This window comes from Rhinolophus sinicus, linkage group LG05 (genome assembly GCF_036562045.2).
Source record: "Rhinolophus sinicus isolate RSC01 linkage group LG05, ASM3656204v1, whole genome shotgun sequence".
NCBI classification, from domain to species: Eukaryota; Metazoa; Chordata; class Mammalia; order Chiroptera; family Rhinolophidae; genus Rhinolophus; species Rhinolophus sinicus.
This window is the reverse complement of record NC_133755.1, coordinates 120,550,873-120,576,993: the sequence shown is the minus strand read 5'-3', so window position 1 is coordinate 120,576,993 and position 26,121 is coordinate 120,550,873. Positions and strand designations below refer to the sequence as shown.

At 34.8% G+C, this 26,121-nt stretch overlaps 1 protein-coding gene across 6 annotated transcripts in view; it reads left to right on the top strand.

Moving 5' to 3' along the window:
* SNX14 (sorting nexin 14) overlaps positions 1-26,121 on the top strand; it is a 68,698-nt gene that overhangs the window by 9,329 nt on the left and 33,248 nt on the right. For 4 of the 6 annotated variants that reach the window (XM_074333265.1, XM_019743247.2, XM_074333263.1 and 1 more), the window contains exons 2-9: positions 7,634-7,754; positions 9,125-9,201; positions 9,365-9,443; positions 13,872-13,915; positions 15,877-15,964; positions 20,243-20,327; positions 24,560-24,716; positions 25,711-25,786. In XM_074333265.1, coding sequence (XP_074189366.1) covers positions 7,634-7,754; positions 9,125-9,201; positions 9,365-9,443; positions 13,872-13,915; positions 15,877-15,964; positions 20,243-20,327; positions 24,560-24,716; positions 25,711-25,786 — 727 coding nt within the window. The remainder of the gene's footprint in view (positions 1-7,633; positions 7,755-9,124; positions 9,202-9,364; positions 9,444-13,871; positions 13,916-15,876; positions 15,965-20,242; positions 20,328-24,559; positions 24,717-25,710; positions 25,787-26,121) is intronic. The other 2 variants (XM_074333264.1, XM_019743246.2) reach the window with 1 other exon arrangement.

Sequence of the window (26,121 nt, the reverse complement as noted above, 5' to 3'; positions counted from 1 at the left end):
TTCTCTCTTCTTCTGGTACCCTTATGATGCAAATGTTGTTACTCTTGATGTTGTCCTAGAAGTCTCTTAAACTATCCTTGTTTCTAAAATTTTATTATTGTTGTTATTATTATTATTATTATTATTATTATTATCTTGCTGTTTTGATTGCGTGTTTTATGCTACCTTGTCTTCCAAATTGCTGATTTGATCCTCTGCTTCATCTAGTCTGTTGGTGATCCCTTCTAGTGTATTCTTTATTTCAGTTATTATGTTCTTTTCCACTGACTGGTTCCTTTTTATGGTGTCTATGTCATTGTTTTGTGCTTGCTATATTTGTTGACATTCTCATTAAGTTCCTTGAGCATCCTTATAATCAGTGTTTTGAACTCTGTCTCTGGTAGGATTCTTACCTCCATTTCATTGTTTTTCTGGAGTTTTTTTGTGTTCTTTCATTTGGGATGTATTTCTTTGTTTCCTCATTTTGGGTGCGTCTCTGTGTTTGTTTCTATGTACTAGGTAGATCTGCTGCATCTCCCAGTCTTGGCTGGATGGCCTTATGTAGTAGGTGCCCTGTGGGGCCTAGTGGCTAGTCTCCCTGGTCACCTCTGTTGGATGCTCCAGGAATGTCCCTTATGTGGGTTGTGTGTGCCCTCCTGTTGTCGTTGAGCCTTGACTGCTCTTGCTCTTGGTATGTCAGTGGGTGGGTTGACCTTCAGGCTGACTGGCTGTAGGGTTTGGCCATCTTCACGGCCTATGGGCTGCTCTGTGGTGGGGGGCTTACCCACTGCGTGGGATTCACCTCAGTGGGCTCTGGTGTCTGTTAAGACCACTTTTTGTGTTGCTTGTAGGGCTAATTGGGTGGTGCTCTGCTGTGGTCTGAAGCCAACCTCCAAGTATGTTGGTCCTGGGGCTCTGGGGAAGGGCTCTGGTGTAGGCCCAGGTCACCCACTGCCTGTGTCTGGCCAGGGATTACCTGGTAGTAGCTACAAAGCAATCCACAGTTTTTCACTGCCTGTTCTAAACCTGGAGGCACATGGGAGAGGCCATGCTAAGAACCAAGGATGGCTGCCACCAGTACCGGGACTGGAGTAGCTCCACAAAAAGCCAGGACACCCTGAGGCCTGCTGCCACATGCTGGCTCCCATAAGATTTAGCCATTGATAAAGCCTCATGTGGTTTGTGAGTTGGTTGAGACAGGGAGTTACCAGAGTGGGACGAGTTGTGGTCACCAGGTTAATGTAGATTCTGGTTTGGTGCCAGTGCTAAGTCTAGAGCTACTCAGCGAAAGTCTCAAACACTCTGATGCCAATTGCTGCCCTCCTGGGACATGCGAACCTCCAATAGTTGTCCAAAGAAGAGTGCAATGAGGTTGGGGCTAACTGCTGGCTGAGAGTGCGCCTCTGGCATTGGGCAAGTTGGGTGGGTGGGATTCCAGGGAAGCAAAAGGGGGGAGTGAGCCAGACCAATTCAGATTCAGATTTGGTCATAGACGTGGGGGGAGGGCTCAACACTGGAAGATTGTGTCCACCTGCTGGTTGCACAGGAGAAGAACCCTACACAGGGAAAATGGCAAACCTCTAGTCCTCATCTGAAAGCCACACAACTCAGTCTCTCCCTGTATGTCTCCAATGCCTCACAACACCCTAGTCACTGTCCCTCTGCTAGAGACCAGGGTGACTGCCTGCTAATGAGTGAGTCTGTGCACAGGCCCTTTAAGAGGACGTCTGGGTTTCCTGCAGCCTTTCTTCTGGGCTGGTCAGACTCCCTCGTTTTTCACAGTCATATTTTGTGGGGGCTTCTTTTCCCAGCATCAGTACTTTGGGCTGGGAAGCCTGGGGTTTCTTACTCCTCTGGGGGAAGCTCCACAACTGAGATACCCCTCCTGATTCTCAACTGCCATATGGAGGTGTGGGGCCAGTCCATTCCACATCTCCACCCCTCCACCAGTCTCCATGTGGCTTCTTATTTATATTCTTAGTTATAAAACTTCTGTTCAGCTAGATTGCAGTTGGTTCTCCCAGTTGATTGTTCTATAATTTAGTTGTAATTTCAATGTGTTCACAGGAGAATGCAAGTACAATATTTACTCTGCCATCTTGGATTCTCCCCTCCCCCCATATTCTTTTCTTTTTTTAAATTAAAGTTTATTGGGGTGACAATTGCTAGTAAAGTTACATAGATTTCAGGTGTACAATTCTGTATTTACATCATCTATAAATCCCATTGTGTGTTCACCACCCAGAGTCGGTTCTCCTTCCATCACCATATATTTGATCCCATTTACCCTCATCTACCACCCCCCTCCCCCTTACCCTCTGGTAACCACTAAACTATTGTCTGTGTCTATGAGTTTTTGTTTCTCATTTGTTTGTCTTGTTCCCGTACTCTTTTTAAAAGAATCCTTTTAAAATGTAAAATTCTCTCTTAGCTTGAAGGCTGTACCAGAGCAGGTGGCATCAGATTCATAAGCCATAGTTTGTCAACCCCAATCTGGAGCATTTCTCCTCACCTGCTTTTTTTCCCCCCTTTGCCATTGATTTGTTGAAGAAACTGTGTCATTTGTTCACTCTCTCGATTTTGCTGATGGTTTCCTCATGGTATCTTGGTTTTTTGTTTTTTTTATACTCACAATTATATTTTTTGTATATAGGGAGTTAGATCTATAGGCTAAATTAGATTTTTTGGGGGGATACAAGAATACTTTAGTGATGATGTGTACATCCTTTTATATATCACATTAGAGGATAACACCACATACGATGGAGTAGCCTCACTTTCCATGGATTCAGGTTAGTGATAGCTGATACCTTGCAAGATAAGTTTCAAATAAACTTTCAACAAACCAAAACTTGCTCTTTTGTTTTCCTGCTAATTTATGCCCTGAGTCAGTTATTTCATTATAGGTTGCAACATGATGATTTTTTCATTCTTTCATTCCTTCTGTAGTTTTAAATTTGAATTCTTTTTTAAAAAATACAATTACTTTATTCCATGCAGTAGATATATTTAATTACAATGAAGTGCTCAAATTGGAAAAGTAGGATAAATGCTTTCTCTTTTATTTATCTGTGTTTAGAGTAATTGGTGACTTAGTAACTCCCAGTAAGATGCAGTTAGAGGTTTGCTTATTTTATGAATTTTTCCAAAGAACCAAATTATATTTTATTATCTCTTGTCATTGTTATCTATTTTATTGGTTTATGTTCTTTACTGTTTTCTTCCTTTTTGTGCCTTGGAATTTGCTTTGTCCCCCACGCCCCAACTTTCTGAATGCTTACCTTGTTGGTTTTCACCATTTCTTTGTCTCTGATTAATGCAAGGTGTCCCAACCTCAGCACTATTGATAATTTGGGTCAGATAATTCTTTGTTGTGGGGGCCTGTCCTGTGCATTGTAGGATATTTAGCAGCAGCTTTAGCCTCAGCCACTTTATGTCAGTAGTGCACTCCCCCATACCCCCTCTGCACATTTGTGACAATCAAAAATGTCTTCATATACTGTCATATGTTCCCTGGGGGAGTGAAATCACCCTTGGTTGAGAACCACAGGGTTAATACATTTAAAGCTATAGATTTTCTTTTTACATAATGCTTTAGTTATTGCTTGCCTTAATTATAACTCACACATGTTGCATGTAGTGTTTATTGTCATTCTGTCTAAATATAGGTCTACAATTCCTAATCTGTAATTCTGAAATCAAAAAGGTCTGAAGAAGTAACTTTTTCCCTAAGTTTGGCACTAGTTACATTTGATGACAAAACCTGATCTGAACAGATATGAGACTATTTATTTTTTTCTGACTTGTTTCTTATTGTTCATATTTTACTGCAGAAATATTAATATTTGATTATGGAGTATGCATCAGACCTCATTGGGGGTGTTATATTATGTATGAAATATATACTATATAACTGTTCAAGAATCTAAAAATTAAGAATTCTGAGTCATATCTCTCTGGCTCAAAATGATTTTCTAAGCAACTGTGGACATGAATTTTATTATTTTTTCTGTGAATACCTCTGTAACCTGAGTTAATTTCCAGACATAAGTGTTGTTTTAAAAGCTTGATATGAAGTATGCTAGTTTGGTTAGAGTGAAGCTTTGTATAAAGGAATGGGAATAAGGGTATAAGGTGAGTTGGGATAAGATTGAAAGGGATCATAACGATTTAAGGGGTTTGTATTTCATTCTGCAGGCAGCATTAAGCCACGGCTGTTTTTTGAATGGGTGGTAACCATGTTTATATTTTAAGTGCTGAGTGAGAGCATTTAATAATAGATATGCAGTGGATGTTTCTCAAGTACAGAATTGTCTGGAGACCAGGCAATTTCATCTGGTTGGGTGGCTTAGCCTTTGTCTCACATATTTTGTACTTGCTGTGTCACTGTCTATAATTTGTAAGCACCCCTAACCATCCAGCTTCCCTCTTACTACTGTATTCCCCGGTTCTGAACTTCCAGGTTTTAACAGTTGCTTCTGTGACCCTTTCTATTCCATGATACAGTTGGAAAATTGTCCTTAGTCAGAGAACTGGGATGGATGTGGAATTTACTGGTGTGCTTCTCTTCTCTTAAACTTCTCTTGAAGTTTACAGTCCTATCCTGCCTGTGGTCCAATGCCTGGAAACAGTTGCTGCATATGTTTGGCCCAGTTTTTTAGTTGTTTCTGGTGGGAAGGCACCAGTTATTCTGTCAAGGAAGCAGAAGTCTCTTACTCCTTTGAAACATATGCTTTCTGCGTGTTTGATATCAATCTCTAGGTCACTTGTACTCATTTATAGAAGACTTTGGCTTCTGGGTTATAGACTTTCTCTCCTCTTATATACTCACTCATATTGCCATCATTCTAGGTGACTTCAGTGCTTGTGTGAGTAACCTGTTAAATACTCTCGTCTAGCTCAAGGTGACTCTTCTTCAGCCTTCCAATTAGATCACCATACGGTGGCCCTTTTTATCATCAAAAAGAGCTCTACCTCTGAAATCTTAAAAATTACATACCTCACTTGATGACCAGTGTCTACTTCTCCCTTTCAGTTAGTATCTGCTTCTTGACTTCTCAGCCTACGGACTCTTCTGTTCTCTTCTTTATTCATTGTCTCTCTTCTGCTGTTACTTTCCTATGCAATTTAGTCACTCTACTTTAGATTCCATGGACCATCAGTCCAACCTCTTAATTGCCAGTGTCTTTACCTCCTTTCCCTTTTATTCCACTCACCTGACAAAATCAAAATCTTAGATCAGTGATGTTGCTTGCCTTTTTAGTGTTTATATTCCTGGTTACTGAATACTGCTAGAGAAAACCCACACCTATAAATTGAACTCTTCAGCCTCAGTACTGCCCAGCAGTCCCCCTCTTTACTTTTCCCTAGCAGCTATTTCAGAACTTCCCCAGGCTTCCATAATTTCTGATCATGCCTCCTTCACCCTTTACGCTTAGCATCTCTTGTTTCACTTAACGGCCATCATATGTCTTTTAATTCTTGTTACTGAATCTACCGGCTTAACTGCATTCTCATTCATCTACTCTTTATCTTTGGTATTAGGGAAGAGGTATCGCTCCCTTTTATAACTATTTCTTCTGTTTAGGCTCTGAAACCCAACTACTCCTATTTCTCTAGGACATTACTCAATTATTTCTCTTCTCTCCTACCTCTTTTTCCCTTATCTCTTTCTCTCCTATCAACATTTAAATGTGATCAGGTTTTACTAAACACCTTCCCTCATTGTGCCCCTCCAGCTACCACCTTAGCTCTTTCCTTTAAAAAGAGAATTACCCACATTCACCAATTCCACTTCCTTACTTCCATCTCACTGTTCAATCCACTTCATAAGTGGATTTGCCATTCTACTAAAATTGCTTTTGCCAGTTCATCAGTACCTCTTGTTGCAAAAACTAACGAACAATTCTCAATCTGTCTCTTTTGTCAATTAATGATCATTAGCACCAATTCAAGGCAAACAGGAGTCCTCAATTTGGAGATGGGGTGAAAAAGGAAACTATTCAGTGCAAACAGCTCAATTGTGATACAGTACAGCTGTGAGAACAGCTTAATAGTGGTATAGCTCAACAATAAAGTCCTGTTCCCCTTCCCCAATTAAAAAAACAAAAAAAAAAGAGAGAGACCATGGCTGTGGGACAGCACACCTGTGAGGCGGCCCTGGGGCAAGGCCACTTTAGTCTGTTCCACTCTGACGTTTGGTCTTTGGTGAAAGGGAAATTGCCCTGTCCGAGGCAGCAAGGAGCTGACTTATACAGACGCAAGTCCCTACCCCTTGTCGCCGTCCACATGCAGATCAGGACTCCAAATCCTCACAGTTTGACTGGTCCAAAGGGCACTGTCCTGATTGGTTAGAATGGAGCCGCTTTGATTGATTGGTGAAGATGCTGATGAGGATATAGCTGCAAAGCTCCAATTGGATGGGGAAAACCTCAGTCCATTGGTTGAAATACAATATAAGGGTTGTATTTTTATAAGGGTTGGCGCAGCAGTCAGGAGCACAGTGCAGGGAAGTAGTTTTAGTGCAGGAGGCAGGCAGCTCAGTGCAGGCTTCTCCCTGAAGTGTGGTTTGCTTGAGAGGCCCCTGTTTAGAAACAGCTGCTAGGCTCTGCTTTTGAATTTGAGCCCAGTTAGCCACTAGGAGCTCTTCTCGGTAGTTATCTTCTTTCTCAGGCTCCACACTTTATTTTACAAATATTTGATTCTGTTAACTACTTCATCCCTGTTGACATGTTTTCTTTCTTTTTTCATCTTGGCAGCCTTTATGACTTGACCTTTGGTTTTCTTCCCAACTCTTTTCTAATTACTAGATTTGTTTCTGGATTTCTCTTGCTTTGCTTATTTCTTAAATGTCTTATACTGTCTTCTTTCACTCTGCAACGTCTCCCTAGGTCATGTCATTTGTCCCCTTCAGTGATCTTTATATGGATAACTCCCAAATCTTTCTCTGAAAAAACTTTTCTGTCCTTTCAAATTTGGGCTGTGTATTCTGTCTGATGTGTTCCCATACCATGTGTGCTTTCTCTGTAATAATATAGAACACATGATCACACTGTATTGCATTTACTTTACTGTTATACCAGACAGCGTTTTCCATGAAATAAAGACCATGGCACCTATTATATCACCAGAACCTTGTACTGTGTAGCATAAAATAGGCACTCTGTAATTAAAAAAAAAAAAAAAATGAATGAAAAATAGTCAGAATTTTGGTGGGGTATGAATACTACAATATCATTAGAAGGTACCTGGAAGAATGTAATAGAGGCTAAACATGACAACTTAGGTACCAAATTATGGAATAACGAGAATTTATACATTTTCATAGTTTATTTTTTAAGCTTTCCCTCCCATTTTATTTATTTTTTTAATTTATTTTAAATTAGTTGATAATACATTAGTTTCAGGTGTACAACAGTGTTAGACATTTATATACCTTATGAAATATACTTCCTTATATTTTAAGTGCAGTGTTCTTTTCATAGCATACACTGTGATTCTTGTAGTTAATAAATACATTACAGAAAATCATGATTGGACAAGTTGCTTTAGTCTGTTATAGTAGGTGCTTAATAAATGCTTGTTAAATCAATGAAGGGACAACTTAGTATTATACTTTTTTTGGTTCTAATAATTATTTTCATTTATTTCTAAGGTATCTTCATGTTTTAATGATCTTCTGGTCATTTGTTGCTGGAGTCGTCACATTCTACTGCTCATTAGGACCTGATTCTCTCTTACCAAATATATTCTTCACAATAAAATACAAACCCAAGGTAAAATTTATGTGTTCTTATTTTTAAAAGTCAGTCTGTATGACCCTGTGCTGTTTGATGTTATTATTGAAAGCATATTAAAGCAGTGATTATTTTAAAATATTCGTTTGCTATTTAATAATGGAAGACATCAGAACATTTTCAAAGTGAAATTTACATATGTGTATTTTTTTAAAGTCTACAGTTCTCCTAGGAGGAACTATAAAAAGAAAATACAAAATTCTCAGAAAGTTGGGATCCACAGTTTTAGAGTGTCCTCTAACTGCATATTAACTGTGAGGACAATAAATTAAAACAGAGGTTCCCAAAGTTGGTTGTACAGTAGAGTCACCTGGTCAATCTTTAAAAATAAAGATTCCTGGGAGATATATATATATATATATATATATATATACACAAAAAATATATATATACAGAAAATAAATATATAAACAATATATATGAAATATATATATATATATACATATATATACACACATACATAACATACATACGTACATACATATATATATATATATATATATATATAGAGAGAGAGAGAGAGAGAGAGAGAGAGAGAGAGAGACAGAGGGAGAGAGAAAAGATTCCTGGGCCCTACTACCAGATTTTGATGGAATAATTCTGGGCTAGAACATTGTAATCAGTCCTTGTTAAAAGCTTTCCAGGTGATTCTGAGGCACAGGCACAATTAGGGAACTCTGGATTAAATTAACCCTATTAATTTCCTAAATGTCTGTTTGTTCCATAGAAACAAACAGAGAAATAATTAGGCAGTTTGCTTAAGTAAAACAATACAGATGGTAGTGTATTCAGTCTGTGTTGGGTAGGCAATGTCCCTAATGTGTAGGTCAGGATTTAGTGGGATATCTTGAAGTCTTACTTGAGAATTCTTCAAGTTGATGCAATCCCTCATCTCAGATTTGGTGATATTTCTACTCAGAGGAAACACAGCTGAAAGTGGTGCTCTCTAACCCTACTAGTTATCATGTATCTTCTCCCTCATTGAATTCAAGGTTTTGGAGAAATAAAAATAGTTTTTTCATATACTTTTGCAGCAGAGTATTATTTGCAAATGTAGATGGAATTTCTTTTTTTTTTTTATAAGCGAATATAACAATTAACTTGAATTGTAAGATTGGAAATTTGGGTTAGGTATTGTAAAGCATTTCATCAGGTATTCTCTGTTGTCAGTTTAGTTTAGCAAGTAGTATGTATTACAAAGAATGGTGTTTCAGTGTTAAAGCAGACAATAATAAAAAAAAGTCCTCTGAATTGATAATATTGATTAACGAGCTTTTGATAAATTGATTCTCTTTTGTAAAGATGATGTATAAAGACAAATCTCCCCCCCTCCCATTTCCCTTTTTTAGCAGTTTGGACTTCAAGAATTATTTCCTCAAGGTCGTAGCTGTGCTGTTTGTGGTAAAGTGAAATGTAAACGACATAGGTAAGATAGACCTTTTATATTTGTTGATCTTTCTATTTGGTTGGTGCAAAAGTAATTGCGGTTTAAAAGGTTAAAAATAATTGCAAAAACCGCAATTACTTTTGCATCGACCTAATAATTACATTTTGGATTTCAAGCAATTTAATTGTGTGATTTTCTTTAGGCCTTCCTTGCTACTTGAAAACTACCAGCCATGGTTAGACCTGAAAATTTCTTCCAAGGTTGATGCATCTCTCTCAGAGGTAACTAATTAATATTGCCAAATATACTCAAGCAGAAAATATTAAATACCTATGGGAAATGTAATTATGAAGCATATTAATATATGCCACCTAATCAGTTCTTGGCTAAGTAGTAGATTATTATGAAATATGCGACTTGAATGTAAGCTAGAAATGTTTTTGGATCCCATGTGTAATTTAAATGGGCATTTTAGCCAAAGAAAGCACTGTTTTACCTGGTTATTGCTTAACTCTTATAAAAACATTTTTATGATAGGGTAGTAGAAATGACCACTTTGTAATTTTAAAAGGAGGTACCGGAGCTACAAGGAGCAAATGTATATCTTGCTGAATTATGACCCCAGTTTTGACATTAATTGAAGGGAAGAGCAGAGAATGGGGTACTTTTCATTGTTCTGCATTAGGTAGGAATAGAAGGCATCTTCTTTTATCTTTGTTCCAATCACATTTTATATGTACCTTTTTGGTAACTTACCATATTTTAGTTTATTTCTTTTAGAGACTTATCTTCTCAGTTGATCTGAGGAAACAGTCAAGTCCTTTAAGGCAGGCAGTGGGGTCTCATTTGTTCCCAGCACCAAATGCAGGGCCAGATACATTGTTGGTAGCTGATAGGTATGTATTGAATTAAACTGAATTCTAATTAGTTGAAGAATAGCATTAGACACCTGAATTCTGCCTAACTGTCCTTTTTCCCATTTGTATCCTTCTGTGGCCAAAAGTATGCTGCATAAGTACCAAACTGTTGGCATTTTTCTTTTGCATTTTTTCTGTAACGTCTTTTTCATCTTCAAGCTTCCCTGATTTAAGACTGTGCTGTCCAATATGGTGGCTACTAATAAACATTTAAAAATGTGTTGAGATGTATTGTATATGTAAAATATATATGAGATTTTTGAGGACTTAGGAAGGAAAAGGAATGTAAAATATGCTGTTAAATATTTTATTGATTACATGTTGAAATGATAATATTTTGGATATATTAGGTTAAATAAAATATATCCTTAAATTAATTTCACCTGTTTTCTTTTTTTTAAATGTAGCTACTAGAAAATTGAGTCATGCTAAGTGAAATAAGTCAGGTAAAAAGTCGAGAATCATGATTTCACTCGTGGAATATAAACTGAAGGCAACAAATGACCAAGACAAAGAAAAGCTCATAGATACAGACAACAGTTTAGTGGTTACCAGAGGGTAAGGGGATGAAAAGGGATGTAGAAAAGGATAGAAGGGGTCAAATATATGGTGACAGAAGTCGAATTGACTTTGGGTGGTGAACACACAATGTAAAATGAAGATGATGTATTTTAGAATTGTCACTTGAAGCCTGTGTTATTAACCAATGTCACCCGCAATAAATTTAATTAAAAAAAGAAAAAAATTTAAAATTACATATGTGGCTCACATTATTATATTTCTGTTGGAGAGTGCTGATTTGAGGTCTGTTGAAGATAAGACCTCTAGCAAGAATATTATTTGTGTCTTTGACACTTCATTTATTTCTTTAAAAAAAATGAAACTTATGTAAAGCTCTTGGCCTAGTGTCTGGTACCTACTGGCTTTCAATAAATATTAGTTCCAAATTTGAAAACATTTTTTGAGATCTTGATATAGGCAGGAACTGGATGAGGCCCTAGAAATAAAAAGAGAAATAAGATACAGTCCTTTCTTCTAGGAACTTGAGTCTAGGAAGGGAGTTAGACATTTAACAGATAATTACAACATAATGTAATACAGGGAATAATGGCAGCAATGTATAAGGTGTGTTATTACTACAGAGGAAGAAGTGCATAACTGTTGAGAGGGGCAGTCAGGAAGGGAAAGGGTATTTCAGGGTTTGGAAGAGCTTTTGAAAGGAAAAAAGAGGTTTTGAAACAAGGTGTAGTGTTCAGTAAGCTGGAGGGTAAAATGTGAAGGAGGATGTGGGCAATGAAGAGACAATTCTAGTAGCTAATTTTATTGATCACTTACTATATATTAGGCTCTGTGCTAATCATGGTACTTGAATTATTTCATGTAATCACACAACCTATGAAGTAGGTGCTATTATAGATGATTTAACCAAAACTGGGGTTTACAGAGTTTTAATCATTTTCTCAAGTTTCATAGCTGTTTGGTAGCAGAGCTCAGTCTAAAACTCAGGTCTCGCTTAGTTCTTAACCAGTTTTTATATGGCCCTTTAGAAATAAGATCGTCAAGACTTAAAGGGCCATAGTGAAGGAGTTTAACTGATCATGGAAGCCATTGGTTTTCAGATGTGGAAGTAGAGTTTTCATATGTGACTCACAGGATGCAGTGGGAGGTGAAAAGGAAGTAAATGGTCACAGTTGCTGGTATGCAGCTTTCTCCCACCCATTCAAAATCAGTGCAGCTCCACTTTTCTTACTTTGATACATTGTGGTTTCATATATAGAGGGTTTCGTGCAAGGGAGTGATGTGGTCAAATATATGTGCTTTAAATTACTTTGACAACTTTGTGGAGTATGGGGAGGGGAGCTGACTTGTAAGGAGGATGACTAGTTCAGAGGCTATTGCTACAGTATAAGGTTGAGAAGATGAGGACCTGAAAAGTGGGGCTGTAGAAAAGAGCTACTTAGGATGTAAAATAAGTGGGATTTGGTGATTGGTTTTACGGGATATGGGAAATAAAGTAAGACCAAATGTTTAGTGGTAAATTTTCTGGTCTCCTCTCTGTGTCCTATCCCTGTTTCTATCCCAGCTGATGTCACTAATGATTAGTATTTGTAGTAAAACATCCAAATCTTGTTGCCTTAATATGTAAAGAATCCATGGCCTTCATTACTGCTGTATATAGGTAAATAGGTATACGAGGTGAATGTTTAAATAAACAAAATTATTACAGTAAAAGACATATTACCATTTTTCCCCTCACAATACTCCCCCTCACTTTGAACACACTTATCCCATTGTTCTTGCCAGTTTCTGAAGCAGCTCCGGCAGTACTCTTTCATGAGTGTCTTTAGTTGTGTTTTCCTGGCTGCCTCAATATCCTGAATCGATTCAAAACGTTTACCTTTCATGGTTATTTTGATTTTGAGGAAGAGCCATAAGTCGAACGATGCCAGATTTGCCGTACTAGAAATGATGTGTGACATGTAGCCTTTCCATTGTGATCATAAAATACAGTGAATGCTGCTGCCAAGTGCCATCCAACGGAAAAGCAGGGATCTTTAGTATGGGAAGTGGCGCATTGAACCTTAATAGCAGCATGACAAGTTTCACCTTCTTCGGTACAGTCAGTGGGGTGTGAGCTACGTTTGAGAGAAGTTGTGTTTTAAAGTGTGCTGTAAATCATCCTCCATCATGACAGCGTTCTGAGTCACACATTGCTTCTGGTATATAACTATTTCTGTCAAATAAAAACATTCACTGGGTCTGTCATCATAAGACTTCTGTCTCTTCCCCAAAGTCAAACTAATTCAGGACATTGAGGCAGCCATGATAACGTAATTAAAGACACTCATGAAAGAGGACTTCAGAACTGCTTCAGAAAGTGGCAAGAATCATTTGAAATGAGGACGAGTATTTTGATGGGGATTAATGGCAATGTGTCTTTTAGTATAATAAATTTTTAAAACTTTAAACATTCACCATATTGTTTGATAACACCTGGTAAAGTCAGATGAGATACATTGTTTCATTCCTTCCCTGCTGCTTTTTAAAAGTTACTGCCATGGCTGCCAACTGCTTTAAAAAATTAATATATACTGCTACATCTATACTCAAGAAGTGGAAGATTTAACACCCAGGTTTTCTTTTGATTTGTTTTGCTACTTTTTCATATATAACTTATAAACTGATTTTAAATGTACAGCTGAAATTTTTACTAAGCGAACATATCTGTATAACCAGCACACAGATCAAGAAACAAAACATCAGCAGTCCAGAAGTTCCTCTCATGCTCCCTTCTAATCACTAGCCTCCATTGAAAGGAATCACTGATACCTAATTTTGACGCCTTTTAAAAGTCTTATCTACTTGTTTCTTTATACTATTCTGGCGATACTGACTTTCTGAAAGAGTTAAGAATACAAAAGACTAGCTTATTATTTTCCTTCTTTCCAAAGAACTTTCTTGGTTTAGTGAAGCTTCAGAGTCAGAAACAATTTAGTGGTTTTTTTTTAAGTTTTTTTTTTTTAATGCAACGCTTTAGAAATGTGTGTTTCATTCTAAATGGTAATTTTTCTTTTTTATGGAGTTTTATGGTTTTCAAAGTGTTTCTCTTATGTTCTCTTTGGTTATCACAACAACCATGTAAGGCTGACATGCATTTTGTCATGTCCATGATGTTAATAATTGGGCTAATAAAATTGGTTCTTGGTAGTATTATATATTACTTAGTAGTAGTTTATTTTCCCAGAATTAGTTAATTAATTTAATTTTTCTTTGAAAATAATTTTTATGCAGGTCCTTGAATTAGTGTTGGAAAACTTTGTTTATCCGTGGTACAGGTATGTTCTTTCTATAACACCTATTTCTTTCTTTTTTTTTTTTAAGATTTTATTGGGGAAGGGGAACAGGACTTTATAAGGGAAAAGTGTGTACTTCCAGGACTTTTTTCCATGTCAAGTTGTTGTCCTTTCAATCTTAGTTGTGGAGGGTGCCGTTCAGCTTCAGGTTGTTGTCCTTTCAGTCTTAGTTGTCGAGGGCGCAGCTTAGCTCCAGGTCCAGTTGCCGTTGCTAGTTTCAGGGGGGCGCAGCCCACCATCCCTTGCAGGAGTCGAACTGGCAACCTTGTGGTTGAGAGGACGCTCTCCAATCAACTGAGCCATTCGGGAGCTTAGTGGCAGCTCAGCTCAAGGTGCCATGTTCAATCTTAGTTGCAGGGGGCGCTGCCCACCATCCCTTTGTGGGACTCGAGGAATTGAACTGGCAACCTTGTGGTTGAGAGCCCACTGGCCCATGTGGGAATCGAACTGGCAGCCTTCGGAGTTAGGAGCATGGAGCTCTAACCACCTGAGCCACTGGGCCGGCCCCTAACACCTATTTCTTTAAGTGAATACCATTAAGTGAAGCATGCCAATGATGGGTTTTTAGTGTAGGCCAGTGTTTGTCAATTTTGCACTATGGACATTTTAGGCCAAGTAATTCTTTATTGTGAGGTACAGTGCATTATAGGATTTTTAGCAGCACCCTTGGCCTTTTCTCTCTCGGTGCTAGTATTACCTCCTCCTCCCCTAGTTGTGACCACCAAAAATATCTTTAGAGATTGCTAAATGTTACCTGGGAGGCATAATTGGTCCCAGTTAAGAATCATTGATGTAGCAATCAATTAACAGTCTAGTGAAAGCAAAGAGGTAAAAAACCTAGGCTGCTTTTTGAAAGAAAAGTAACTTGCAGAATTTTTTATCACTCTTAAATGTGATTTAATATTTTGTAAGTACTTTGTACATTTGAAATCATTGCACATTTAGAGGAAAAATTTATATTCAGATGTTTCATTAAATTGAAAGAATTTTAATAGTATTTTCCTGGAATATTCAGTTTTTTTTCAAAGTAACTTTGTTTTTGGTATCTGCTATGGATATACTAGAGCCCTCTACCTTGACTACAGAAAATACTCGTAGATCTGAAAAAATATATATAGTTTGAGAATCATAAATCCAAGTTGTATCATTTAATAAATAAATATTTCCTTACATAAGTATCAGGTATTTAGTTATGTATTTGAACACTTATACCTATATGACTTACAGATGTAATATTTAATGACAACTACCCTAATTTCATAGTGGGAAGCATGGTTGATAAAATTATATTCCTTACCAAGGGACTTAACAGTTAGCACCATCTTCAAGTTCAGGTTATCACCATTATACATACCTTTCTTTCTTGCTTTGATTAGGGAAGTGTCCTAATTCTTCTAGGGACCTCAAGACCTCAGGAAAATGAAAAGTAGCTCCTCAGAAGAAGGTTGTCAAAATTTCTGTTTAAAAACATTTGAATTTCAGTTTGTGTTTTTTCAAATATAACACTTTTTAAAAAACTTTTGGAATGAGTTTATATTATTAATCTATAAATATTTTAAATTAATTTAAAATTTTATATTTTAATTCTATTGCTTTTCCAAAATTATTCTTTGTTTTGTTTCATAGAAATTTCTTTGATGCTTAGAAAATGATCTTAGGATTGTGAAAATATGACTACGTACATGTGGATATCTACATGGAAATAAATATATACTACAGTTTAGTTAATAGTAATATGTCTTGGTACTAGAATTATGGGAGTTGTTTATTTTCTTCTATATACAGTTCTGTCTTCTATAATGTAATACATTATTTGTTAAGACACAAAAGAAAAATAACATAAGTAAATGGAAAAAAGAGGAAGCTCTAGACTTTCCTTGGTTTCTAGATGGTGAAACTGTATTATTTTTCTGAATCTAAATGCTTGCTTTTCTCAATTGAAGGGATGTAACAGATGATGAGTCCTTTGTTGATGAACTGAGGATTACATTACGTTTTTTTGCATCTGTTTTAATCCGAAGGATTCACAAGGTATATATTTATAATGAGAAATTGGGAATTTGAGATCTTGTAATTACTAAAGAGGGTTTTAAAAATCTTGTATTTACTTTATCCTGTATTGTGTTTGTTTTTTTCTTCGCTTTTCATTTTTTTTTAGATTAAAAGATGGATTACTTTTGATTCATTGAGCAGTTTCACTTTAATGCTTGGGTATCTTAGTTTGTGGCAGTTAGAAATAAAAAGACAACTATGAGGAAAACAGGCATATTCCAGTTCGATGAATTTACTGTGTAAATGGTAATGAATATAATCTATTTTTAAAATTTTTGGGCCATATTTTGTGTATGTTTGGGCCTTTGCCTATAGATATACTTAACTGTGTGTTGGCTATAGATACACATACTTTTCTACCATCTTGTCAATTCAGTAGAATTGAACATATTGTCATTAACTTGGTTTATAATATCTCTGCCATTAGTAAAGAAAATGAAGACATATCTTTTTTTCTTTTTTTTCCAAGTCAAGTTGTCCTTTCAATCTTAGTTGTGGAGGGTTCTACGTTCAGCTTCAAGTTGTTCTTTCAGTCTTAGTTGCGGAGGGCGCAGCTCAGCTCCAGGTCCAGTTGCCGTTGCTAGTTGCAGGGGGCACAGCCCACCATCCCTTGCCGGACCCAAGGAATTGAACTGGCAACCTTGTGGTTGAGAGCCCACTGGCCCATGTGGGAATCGAACCGGCAGCCTTCGGAGTTAGGAGCACGGAGCTCTAACTGCCTGAGCCACTGGGCTGGCCCAAGACATATCTTGTTAAATGTATCTATATACCTATTCAATAAATAAACAATATAGTCAACCACTGTAGAAAACAAATGCAAAAAATGACTAAGCAGTTCACAAAAGAAAAATATAAAATGGCCAATGAACACTTGAAACTATGTTGTCTCACATCAAATAAATAAAGGTTTTTGATAAGATGCTATTTTCTTGCCTATCAGATTGGGAAAGATAAAAAAAGAATGATAATATCTAGCAATGGTGATTGTGGGGAAATAGGCAAAGCAAGTATGAATCCAGATTGGTCTAACTCTTAACAATGTACGGCAGTTTGGTAATCTTTATTAAAAGACTTAAAAATGTTTGTACTCCCAAATTTAATTCCATTTTTTGATAATATATTTTAAAGAAATAATCAGAGTTTACGTAAAAATGTATGTTTGAAAATTCATTGCAGTATAATGAAAAACTGATGTTTATTTGATGGTACTGTAGGATTGTTGGTTAATTAAACGTAATACGTGGCCAACTATAAAATCCTATGCAGCCGTGTAAAGTCATTTTGTCTAATAGTACTTATTAACATGGGAAGTTATCTTATATACTCAAGTGGAAGAGGCTGGAAAAGAGTACATGTAGCATTTTTCCTCTATGAAAACAAAGGTCACATTTTAAAGCTTGTTAATATGTATATTAAGGTCATATATATCCTTATCACTGTTTATTCTTATTATAGTGGTAAGTTGATGCTGATATTTTGGTTCTTTCCATGAATTTCTTTCTGTTCACCATTTGTTTTTTTTGCATTGAGCAGTTGTCATTTTTGTAAATAAAAAAAGTTGATAAACATTAATATTGTTTTAAAAAAGGTTCTGAGGCAATTATCTCAGTTGACAATTTAAATGGAATAAAAGATTTAGTAAGAAATATCAGTTGATGATAAACCATTTAAATTATAACAGTCAATAAAATTAACTGATCAAAAAACTGACTCATTACAGTGAATTCATATATAAATATTAGTTAATAGAACAACTCTGCTATGTTTGGCTTTGAGATAGCCTAGTGATTTTAAAATCACAGGACTTCATACTTGGGAGTATGCTATATTTTTTTGGTAGCAGCTGTATTGAGATATATTTTATATGCCTTACAATTCACTTATTTAAGGTGTACAATTAAATGGTCTTTAGAATATTCCCTGAGTTATGCAACCATCACCACAATCAATTTTAGAACATTTTTATCATCCAAAAAGAGACCTCTTACTCTTTAGCCATAAACCACTGTTCCTCCATTCCCTTAGACTTAGCCAACCAAGTTTTCTGTCTCTATAGATTTATCTATTCTGGACATTTCATATAAATGGCCACATATAATATGTGGCCTTTGTGATTGGTTACTTTTATGTAGCATAATGTTTTCAAGGTTTATTAATGTTGTCATTGTGTAGCCCGTATCAGTACTTGGTTCTTTTTTATGTCTGAATAATATTACGTTGTAAAAATATGCCACTTTTTGTTTATTCATCAATCAGTTGATGGACCTTTGGATTGTTTCCACTTTTTGGCTGTTATGAATAATGTTAACATAGCATTTATGTACAATTTTTTTTTTTGGGGGGGAGATAGATGTTTTTATTTGTCTCGGGTATATACATAGGATTGTAATTGCCAGGCGAAATGGTAACTCTCTGTTTATCTTTTTGAGGAACTGCCAGACCGCTTTCCAAAGTGGCTGCACCATTTTACATTCCCACCAGCAGTGTACGAGGATTCTGATTTTTCCACATCTTTGCCAGAACTAGTTGTTATCTCACTTTTTGATTCTAACCATGGTAGTGGGTGTGAATCAGTATCTCATTGTGGTTGTAATTTGCATTTCCCTGATGACTAATGATGTTGAGCATCTTTTCACATGCTTATTGGCCATTTGTATATCTTTTATAGGAGAAATGTCTATTCAAATCCTTTGCCCACTTTTTAATTGGGTTGTTCATCTTTTTATTGTTGAGTTGTAAGTGTTCATTGTATATTCTGTATACAAGTAATTTATCAGCTATATGATTTGCAAATATTTTCTTCCATTTTCCGGATTGTTATGCTATCTATTCTTTCTTTTATTTTATCTGTAGCTATCCTGGGAGATACATGGGTCATTATCGTACCCATTTTATAGAAAGTATTAATAACTTTGTCAAAGTGTCAGAGGTAGTTAATAGGCAAAGGATTAGGCCTGGGTCATCTTATTTCTAGTGCAATGTTCTATCCTCATACAGTTACCTGAATAATGTAAATTGGCAGTTTGGGAATAATGAAAACAAGGAAACATTTAAGGTCCACAGTTGTTTGTTTGTTTTTTTTAATCAAAGTTTAGTGACAAACACATGATTTTATCATTTTGATTCTGACCTAAAGTCTCTAAAATGGAACTTACATATGAACATTTTCATGAATGTTGTCAGATGACAAGATTTTTATAAAATGTTTGATAACTAAAACATGTTTATTTGATAAATATGAGAATAATTTATAATCACTGAGTACCAAGAGGCCAGGAGTAAATGAAGAGTAATGTTAGTTTGCAATAAGGCATACTACTGGCATAAATAACCCCTTATTGAATGTGCTTGATCTTATGTAGCCAAAAGATATCTGTAAATGGCTCTGGGTTTTATTAGTAAATCACTAAAAATTGGGGGTTTATGATCCATCATGCTTATTAGATTTGTCAGCCTGTGATTTTTTTCTTTAATATGAAATTTAAAAAGAATTGAAAAGTTAACACAAAGCTTAACACTACTGTGATGCAATTTCCTCATGCCTTTGATAAAGGAAAAATAGAATATGTTGAGTTTTGTGGTGGAAGATAAGCCTGTCAAAGTCCAATACACGTGATTTTTGGTGATTTATTTACAATTTATTTTTAGTTTATTTATCTTTTATGTGTGTATATATAAGCCCTCAACCCTCTCACTAACCTAACATTGTCACTACAATTTCCAGCCTTTAAGTTGAAAAATGTCTGTGGGGAATGATGAAACTTAATATTGCAAAATAGAGTGTTTTAGTATATCTTAAAACCAGGATTTATCTTGTAAACTGAATGAAAAAGTTCATTTTCAAGTAACCTTAGTAAACATAAATTTATAGTCTCAAAGGAATAAGTTACTTGAGACTATAAAGTAATAGTCTTTATAGCCTATCTTTTTCTTGAATGCATTTAAAACAAACACATTAAAGAAATGTCATGAATACAGATTATTTTGTGAGAAAAAAATTTAGTATATAGGGTATGCATATTAAGATATTTTCATTACTATGGTAGAAAAATTCTGTAGAGTTACAGTTAGTGTGATCCAAGAATATAAAGTGCTTTTAAATTATATTCTTGAAAGATTCCAAATAATAGCTCTAATTTTTAAGACTATATGTTCCAATATCTTAAATATATATAGTGTTCCTGCCGTGGTAATTTGTAATGACATTGTAGTGATAAATATTTTAAAAGTTTTTATTTTAATGTTGAATTTTTCTAGGTGGATATTCCATCTATTATAACCAAGAAACTATTAAAAGCAGCAATGAAGCATATAGAAGTGATAGTTAAAGCCAGTCAGAAAGGTAATACAGTTTTCTACTACAAAACTTGAGTGATTTTATTTTTATATACCAACTTTCACCTTAAATATCTAAGTCTGAATGTTGATACATTAACTGATATATTCACAAATTCTGTGAGAGTATTCTTTTAAACTGAAATCCTTTTCCATAGTTTGTTAACCATATCAGTGATTGTGAAAACTCAAGAATCTATGAAAATGAAAATACAGTTAGTTACTTTTAGATATACTGGTGATTATTCTTGTCTTTTTTTGAATGCTAGTCTATTGCCTTCACTATTTCCTCTGAGGTATATCTTAATCTCTTCCCCCTTTCTCCTTGATGATTTCAACAGTTTTTATCTGTCCTATATACTACATATGTATTGCCCATCCTATATACTGCTACTGTGTTAATTTCATGATTCTTAATATGTTATCTCCCTACTAAATAAAAATTAATGACTGCTATCTAGTCTAAACTACATTTAAGCCCTTTGCTATCTAGTCAAACATTTTGATCTACTCTTGTCTTTCACTGTGTATTGTGCTTTAGTCAGAATGACCTATTTTCAGTTTCTCGAGTGTGTCTTGGCCTTTATACTGTCATGACTTGCACATAGCATATGTTCAGCAAATTTTTTCCAATTGAACAAATGAAATCCTCAGTTGGGAATTTTCTTGCTCTTAGATCAAACTGAAATGTTCCTTTTTAACAAAATTACGTGTATACTCTCTACTTGGTTCTTTGCCAAACTGATTTTCCTTGTGTTTGCATTTGGTATTCTTTGTCGATGTTTTCCCAGTATGTTCTGCAGAATACTACTCTACGTAAAATGACCATATAGAAGAGGTTTCATGGTCATGTTTTCTGGTAATTACTACATATTGTATTCCCCTTCTGGAAATTCCCAGTAAGGACTAGCATACCAGAATCTCTGAGTAGTATTCAGCAAAGAATAGCTTTAATTTTGTTTGACCCAGCACATCCCAGACTCATTTGCATATGGAACCAGTTCTCCCTTCCTCATAATATCAATATAATCAGAGTACATTTGGGGAAATTGTGTTGTAGGCAGAGTTGAAATTAAATTACTAGTTTATTTGTTCTTTAGTATGATTAATTCCTCACATACAAGAAATATTTCAAATTATATATTTAAAATTCTTTTCTGTGTTCATCTTATAATGTTATAACAAGTAAATTGTTTTTCTTGAACATAGTTAAAAAGTGGAAGAGTTTGAATGTATGTAATTTGTTAAATAAAAAAGTTAACTTTGAAAATTATTACTGGCAAAATAACCCTGTTACTAGCAAAGACAGAAGATAGTAACTTTGTTGTCGCCATTTTGTTAAGGCTACTTTACTGTTAAAATATAGGAAAAATGTTTTTTTTTTCATTATTAATAGTAAATTTCATTTATTAGAGAAGTTTTAAGTTTACAGAAAAATTGAGTAGAAAGCATAGAGAGTTCCCATCTGCCCCCCACTTCCCCTATTACTAACATCTTGCCTTAGTTGGTACATTTGTTACAATTGTTATACCAATAACGGTATGTTATTATTAACTAAAGTCTACAGTTTTTCATTAGGGCTTACTCTTTTTATTGTACAATCTATGGGTTCTGACAAATGCATAATGCCATCTATCCACCATTACAATATACTGAATAGTTTCGCTGTCCTAAAAATCCCATTTTACCTATTCATTCCTCCCTCCTTTCTTTGTGAAACCCTGGCAACCTGTCTCTACAGTTTTGCCTTTTCTAGAATGTCATATAGTTGGCATCATATGGTAACCTTTTCAGACTGGCTTCTTTTTTAGAAATATGCATTTAAGGCTTCTCCGTATCTTTTCATGGCTTAATAGCTAATTTCTTTTTATTGCTCATGTTCCATTTTGTAAATGTACTACATTTTGTTTTTTTACCTGTTGAAGGATATCTTGGTTGCTTCCAAATTTGGCAATTATGAATAAAGTTATAAACATTTGTATGGGAAAGTATTTTTTTATGTAGTCTTTATTTTGTTCCAAAGACAAACACTTTGAACTCAGACTAGAGTAAATGGAGCCATCTTTTTATTTTTAGTTGGATTGATCAGTTAAATAAAATCTCCAATTATTTTGCCTCTCAGAATGATGATATATATATATATATATCACACCAGTTTGACGAAATTCATTGTTGAGTCTTTGCAACATAGGGATTGTTAATTTGCTACTATTCATGTAAAAAAAATGGTTCTCAATTAAAAAATCACAATTAAATGTTAGATTGGATCCATTAATAACATTGTAATGAATGAAATCCATATAATTAAAAGGCCAAAGAATGAGGAGGACTCTTATTTCATCCAAAGGTCCTGGTGTTCTAAATATTATGACAGTAAGTTAGATAAAGTTGTAAAAATGATTTTCAGATTTTTTATTTCTTTACTGCATGAATTTATTTTCTAAATTCTTTGGTCACACAGTTGTGCATAACTCAGGATAGAAAGGTTCATCTCTTCATATTCATCCTACTCTCCTAGTGTTCTCTCCTTAATCTTCCTCTTGAGGATGGGGATTATGTAGAAGTTTTCTATGTAAGTACTCTATGGCCCTTAGAAATGTTAACTACATATGTATATTAGAAGCATTGGTTTAATTTAAATTTAATAATAATTGTTCAGAAAGACCTTAACCCAGTCTTTCATCTTGAAGATATCTCTTTATTGTGGATTCTGGGGACTTTTCCTTTTCTAGTCTGAAAACTGCTGACTAGTTAGGCAGTCAATACACTGGTGGTTAGTGGGGATTAATCCATTGTCTATTTTCCAGCATCTATATTTTGCTTATATTCCCAATTAAGGTTTCTTTCCTTCTATATTCTTTTTATCTTATGCCTGATTCCTTTATTTTCTTGTTACCTAGTTGTACAAAAATCTCTTACATCTGACAGATATTGAATAGATTCCAATCTAGTGACTTAATTTATATATTATATGTGAATGCTTGCTTAATCACGCCAGATATTGTAACTACTTGGACATTTTTCATGACAACTTTTCAGTGTTAATAATTATTTAATAACTACTTATGTGGAAACTGAGGCTCAAAAGGATTATATCGTTTGTTCAAAGTCATTAGTAATGAAGTAGAGTTGAGATTTAGCATAGCTTAGTCTTCTTATTTTAGATCCCTGTTCATGATACAAATTTTTAGAAGATCTGAACCCCAAAGCATTCTTGGAGAAAAATGCTGGGCAAATAATTGCATGATTATGAAACAAAATGTGTGTCTTGTAAAAACTAAGCCCTTCTTTGCAAATCCTGCTTTTGTACCTCAGGAGCAGATAGCCCTTCATTTACCTTCTTAGTACTCACATCATTAGAATGCATATGTTGGCTATTTTGGTAAATGTACTTGCATCCTCTTTCAATAAAAATAGATGTAAATAGTCAAAAAGAAAGGCTGTTGAATTAGGGGTAAGATTCTCTTCACAAACTCCATGATTTTAAAACTTGGCACAGAATGTAGGTAGGGGAAAGCATGACTTGTTTTTCTCCTAGTCTTTTGAGGTCTGTAAAAAGGAGTAGCGATACTGTTGTTACTTTTAACCTTTAAAATGTTAGTTTAGTGCTTGGTCTTTTAAGAAAACTTTCTCTTAATATAACTTATCATTGGCTAATACTTATTAAGTTATCTATCTGATCATGGAGTTCTACTCTATACCTCTTATGTCCTTATCCTTTGGGCAGAAGATGCAGAATTTAACCAAGAAAGCCAGTTTCTATACTGCAATTGCTCTAAAAGGTTATCTGAATGATTTTGATGTGAAAGCAGAGACAATAAAGAATTCTAAGAAGGGTGTTGTTTTTTTCTGTATTTGCAGAGGATGAACAAGATGTAATATTTGATAATAGAAGCTTTGTGTGTATGCTAGAAGATGTTTTCTGTAGCTTTTTCCACTTAAAAAAAATATTTGCTTTTGTTTAATATAACTTGTAAACTAGTGACATGAGTTTAAATTCTTGTTTCCCAAGGAGGAAGGGTCTTTTTATTTCAGAATTCAAAAACTTCCAACCAAGAGGAAAATTATTTTCTTTATATCCTTGGGAAAACTTTCCCAGTAGAATACATATTGGAAAGAAAGGAGGGCTAGGAAAGGAATGACTACATTCAATGATTTTCTGTTTATTAGTGGAAATGGCTGAAGTTATTTAATGTTGCTTAACTTCTTTTAGTGTTTATTTTTTATCTCTATTTATAGTGGAAAATACAGAGTTTTTACAGCAAGCTGCTTTAGAAGAATATGGTCCAGAGCTTCATGTGGCTTTGAGGAGTCGAAGAGATGAATTACACTATTTAAGGAAACTTACTGAACTACTTTTTCCTTATGTTTTGCCTCCTAAAGCAACAGACTGCAGGTATAAATAGACTGGAAAATGTCATAGCAGCATTTGCATACCATGGCATACATATATTGCTATTCTTGATTATAATAGGAGTACACTAAAATTTGAGGTTAGCTTATCATGTGAATAATTTTTCATTTAAGAAATACAATTTACCAAGTCTTAAAATGCCATTTTAGGTGCTAAGTATTTGTGATGTATTGTGTTGCTTAGAATTTTTTCTTGGAAATTGATCCTTGGAAATCAGAGATAAATATGAATAAAATTAATTTTCTTATTTGAGATCATTATACTTTGTTACTTCCTTGGCAGTCCTGTTTTTAAAGACATGTACATTTTGACTCACTGGGAGAAACAATGTGAAAAAACTGTACAGACATGTGTGGGTTTTAAGGTATCCACCTGGGAAGAATAATTAGAGATCATTTGACCTATCCTCTCCGACAGGAGTATGTCTAGATTATTCCATAAAGTAATGTCATTACTGTTACCCTAATAATCCTTAGAGGAGAAACCATGACTTATTTTACGGATATACTTTCATGTTGCTTTATTTAAAATTTTTATTAAAAAAATCAAAGTTTTATCTTAATATTTTAAATGAAATATTTTTATTTTAAACAAAATAATTTATAATATTAATCTAAATATTATAATTGTAAAATAATTATACTATTAAACGTTAATTTTAAACATTGATTTAAATAGATATTAAACATTTTAAATACTATTACAAGGTGAGAAGTGTTTTCTAATGCTCACCTAAGTCCTTTCTGCTAAGGAAATACTTTTTTTTCTCTTAAATAGCACTCTCTTTTAGCCAATTAAGAATTCCCAAGTGTGGTCTGTGAACCAGTAGCTTGCACATTACTTGGGAGCTTGTTAGAAATGCAGAATCTTGGGGCACACCCCAGACCTGCTGAATCATAGTTTGCATTTTAGCAAGATCCCCAGGTAAGAACTGATGTAAATCACTAAATACATACATCATTATTTCTTTTTCCAGATCCCTGACCTTACTTTTAAGAGAGATCCTCTCTGGTTCAATATTCCTTCCTTCTTTGGATTTCCTAGCTGATCCAGTAAGATTTAAATTTTTTTCCTCTAATTGTGGTTAAAATTTATTATCTTAAATGTTTTAATATATACAGTTCAGTGGTATTAAGTACATTCATATGTTGAGCAACCATTCACAACTACTCATCTCTACAACTCTTTTCATCTTACAGAACTGAAACTCTACACCCATTAAACAATAATTCTTCATTCCTGCCTCCCCCCAACCCCTGGCACCACCACTCTACTTCTTGTCTCTGTGAATTTGACACCTCTAGGTGCCTCATATAAGTGGAACCATACATTATTTGTCTGTTTTGCTACTGGCTTATTTCACTCATCGTAATGTCCTCAAAATTCA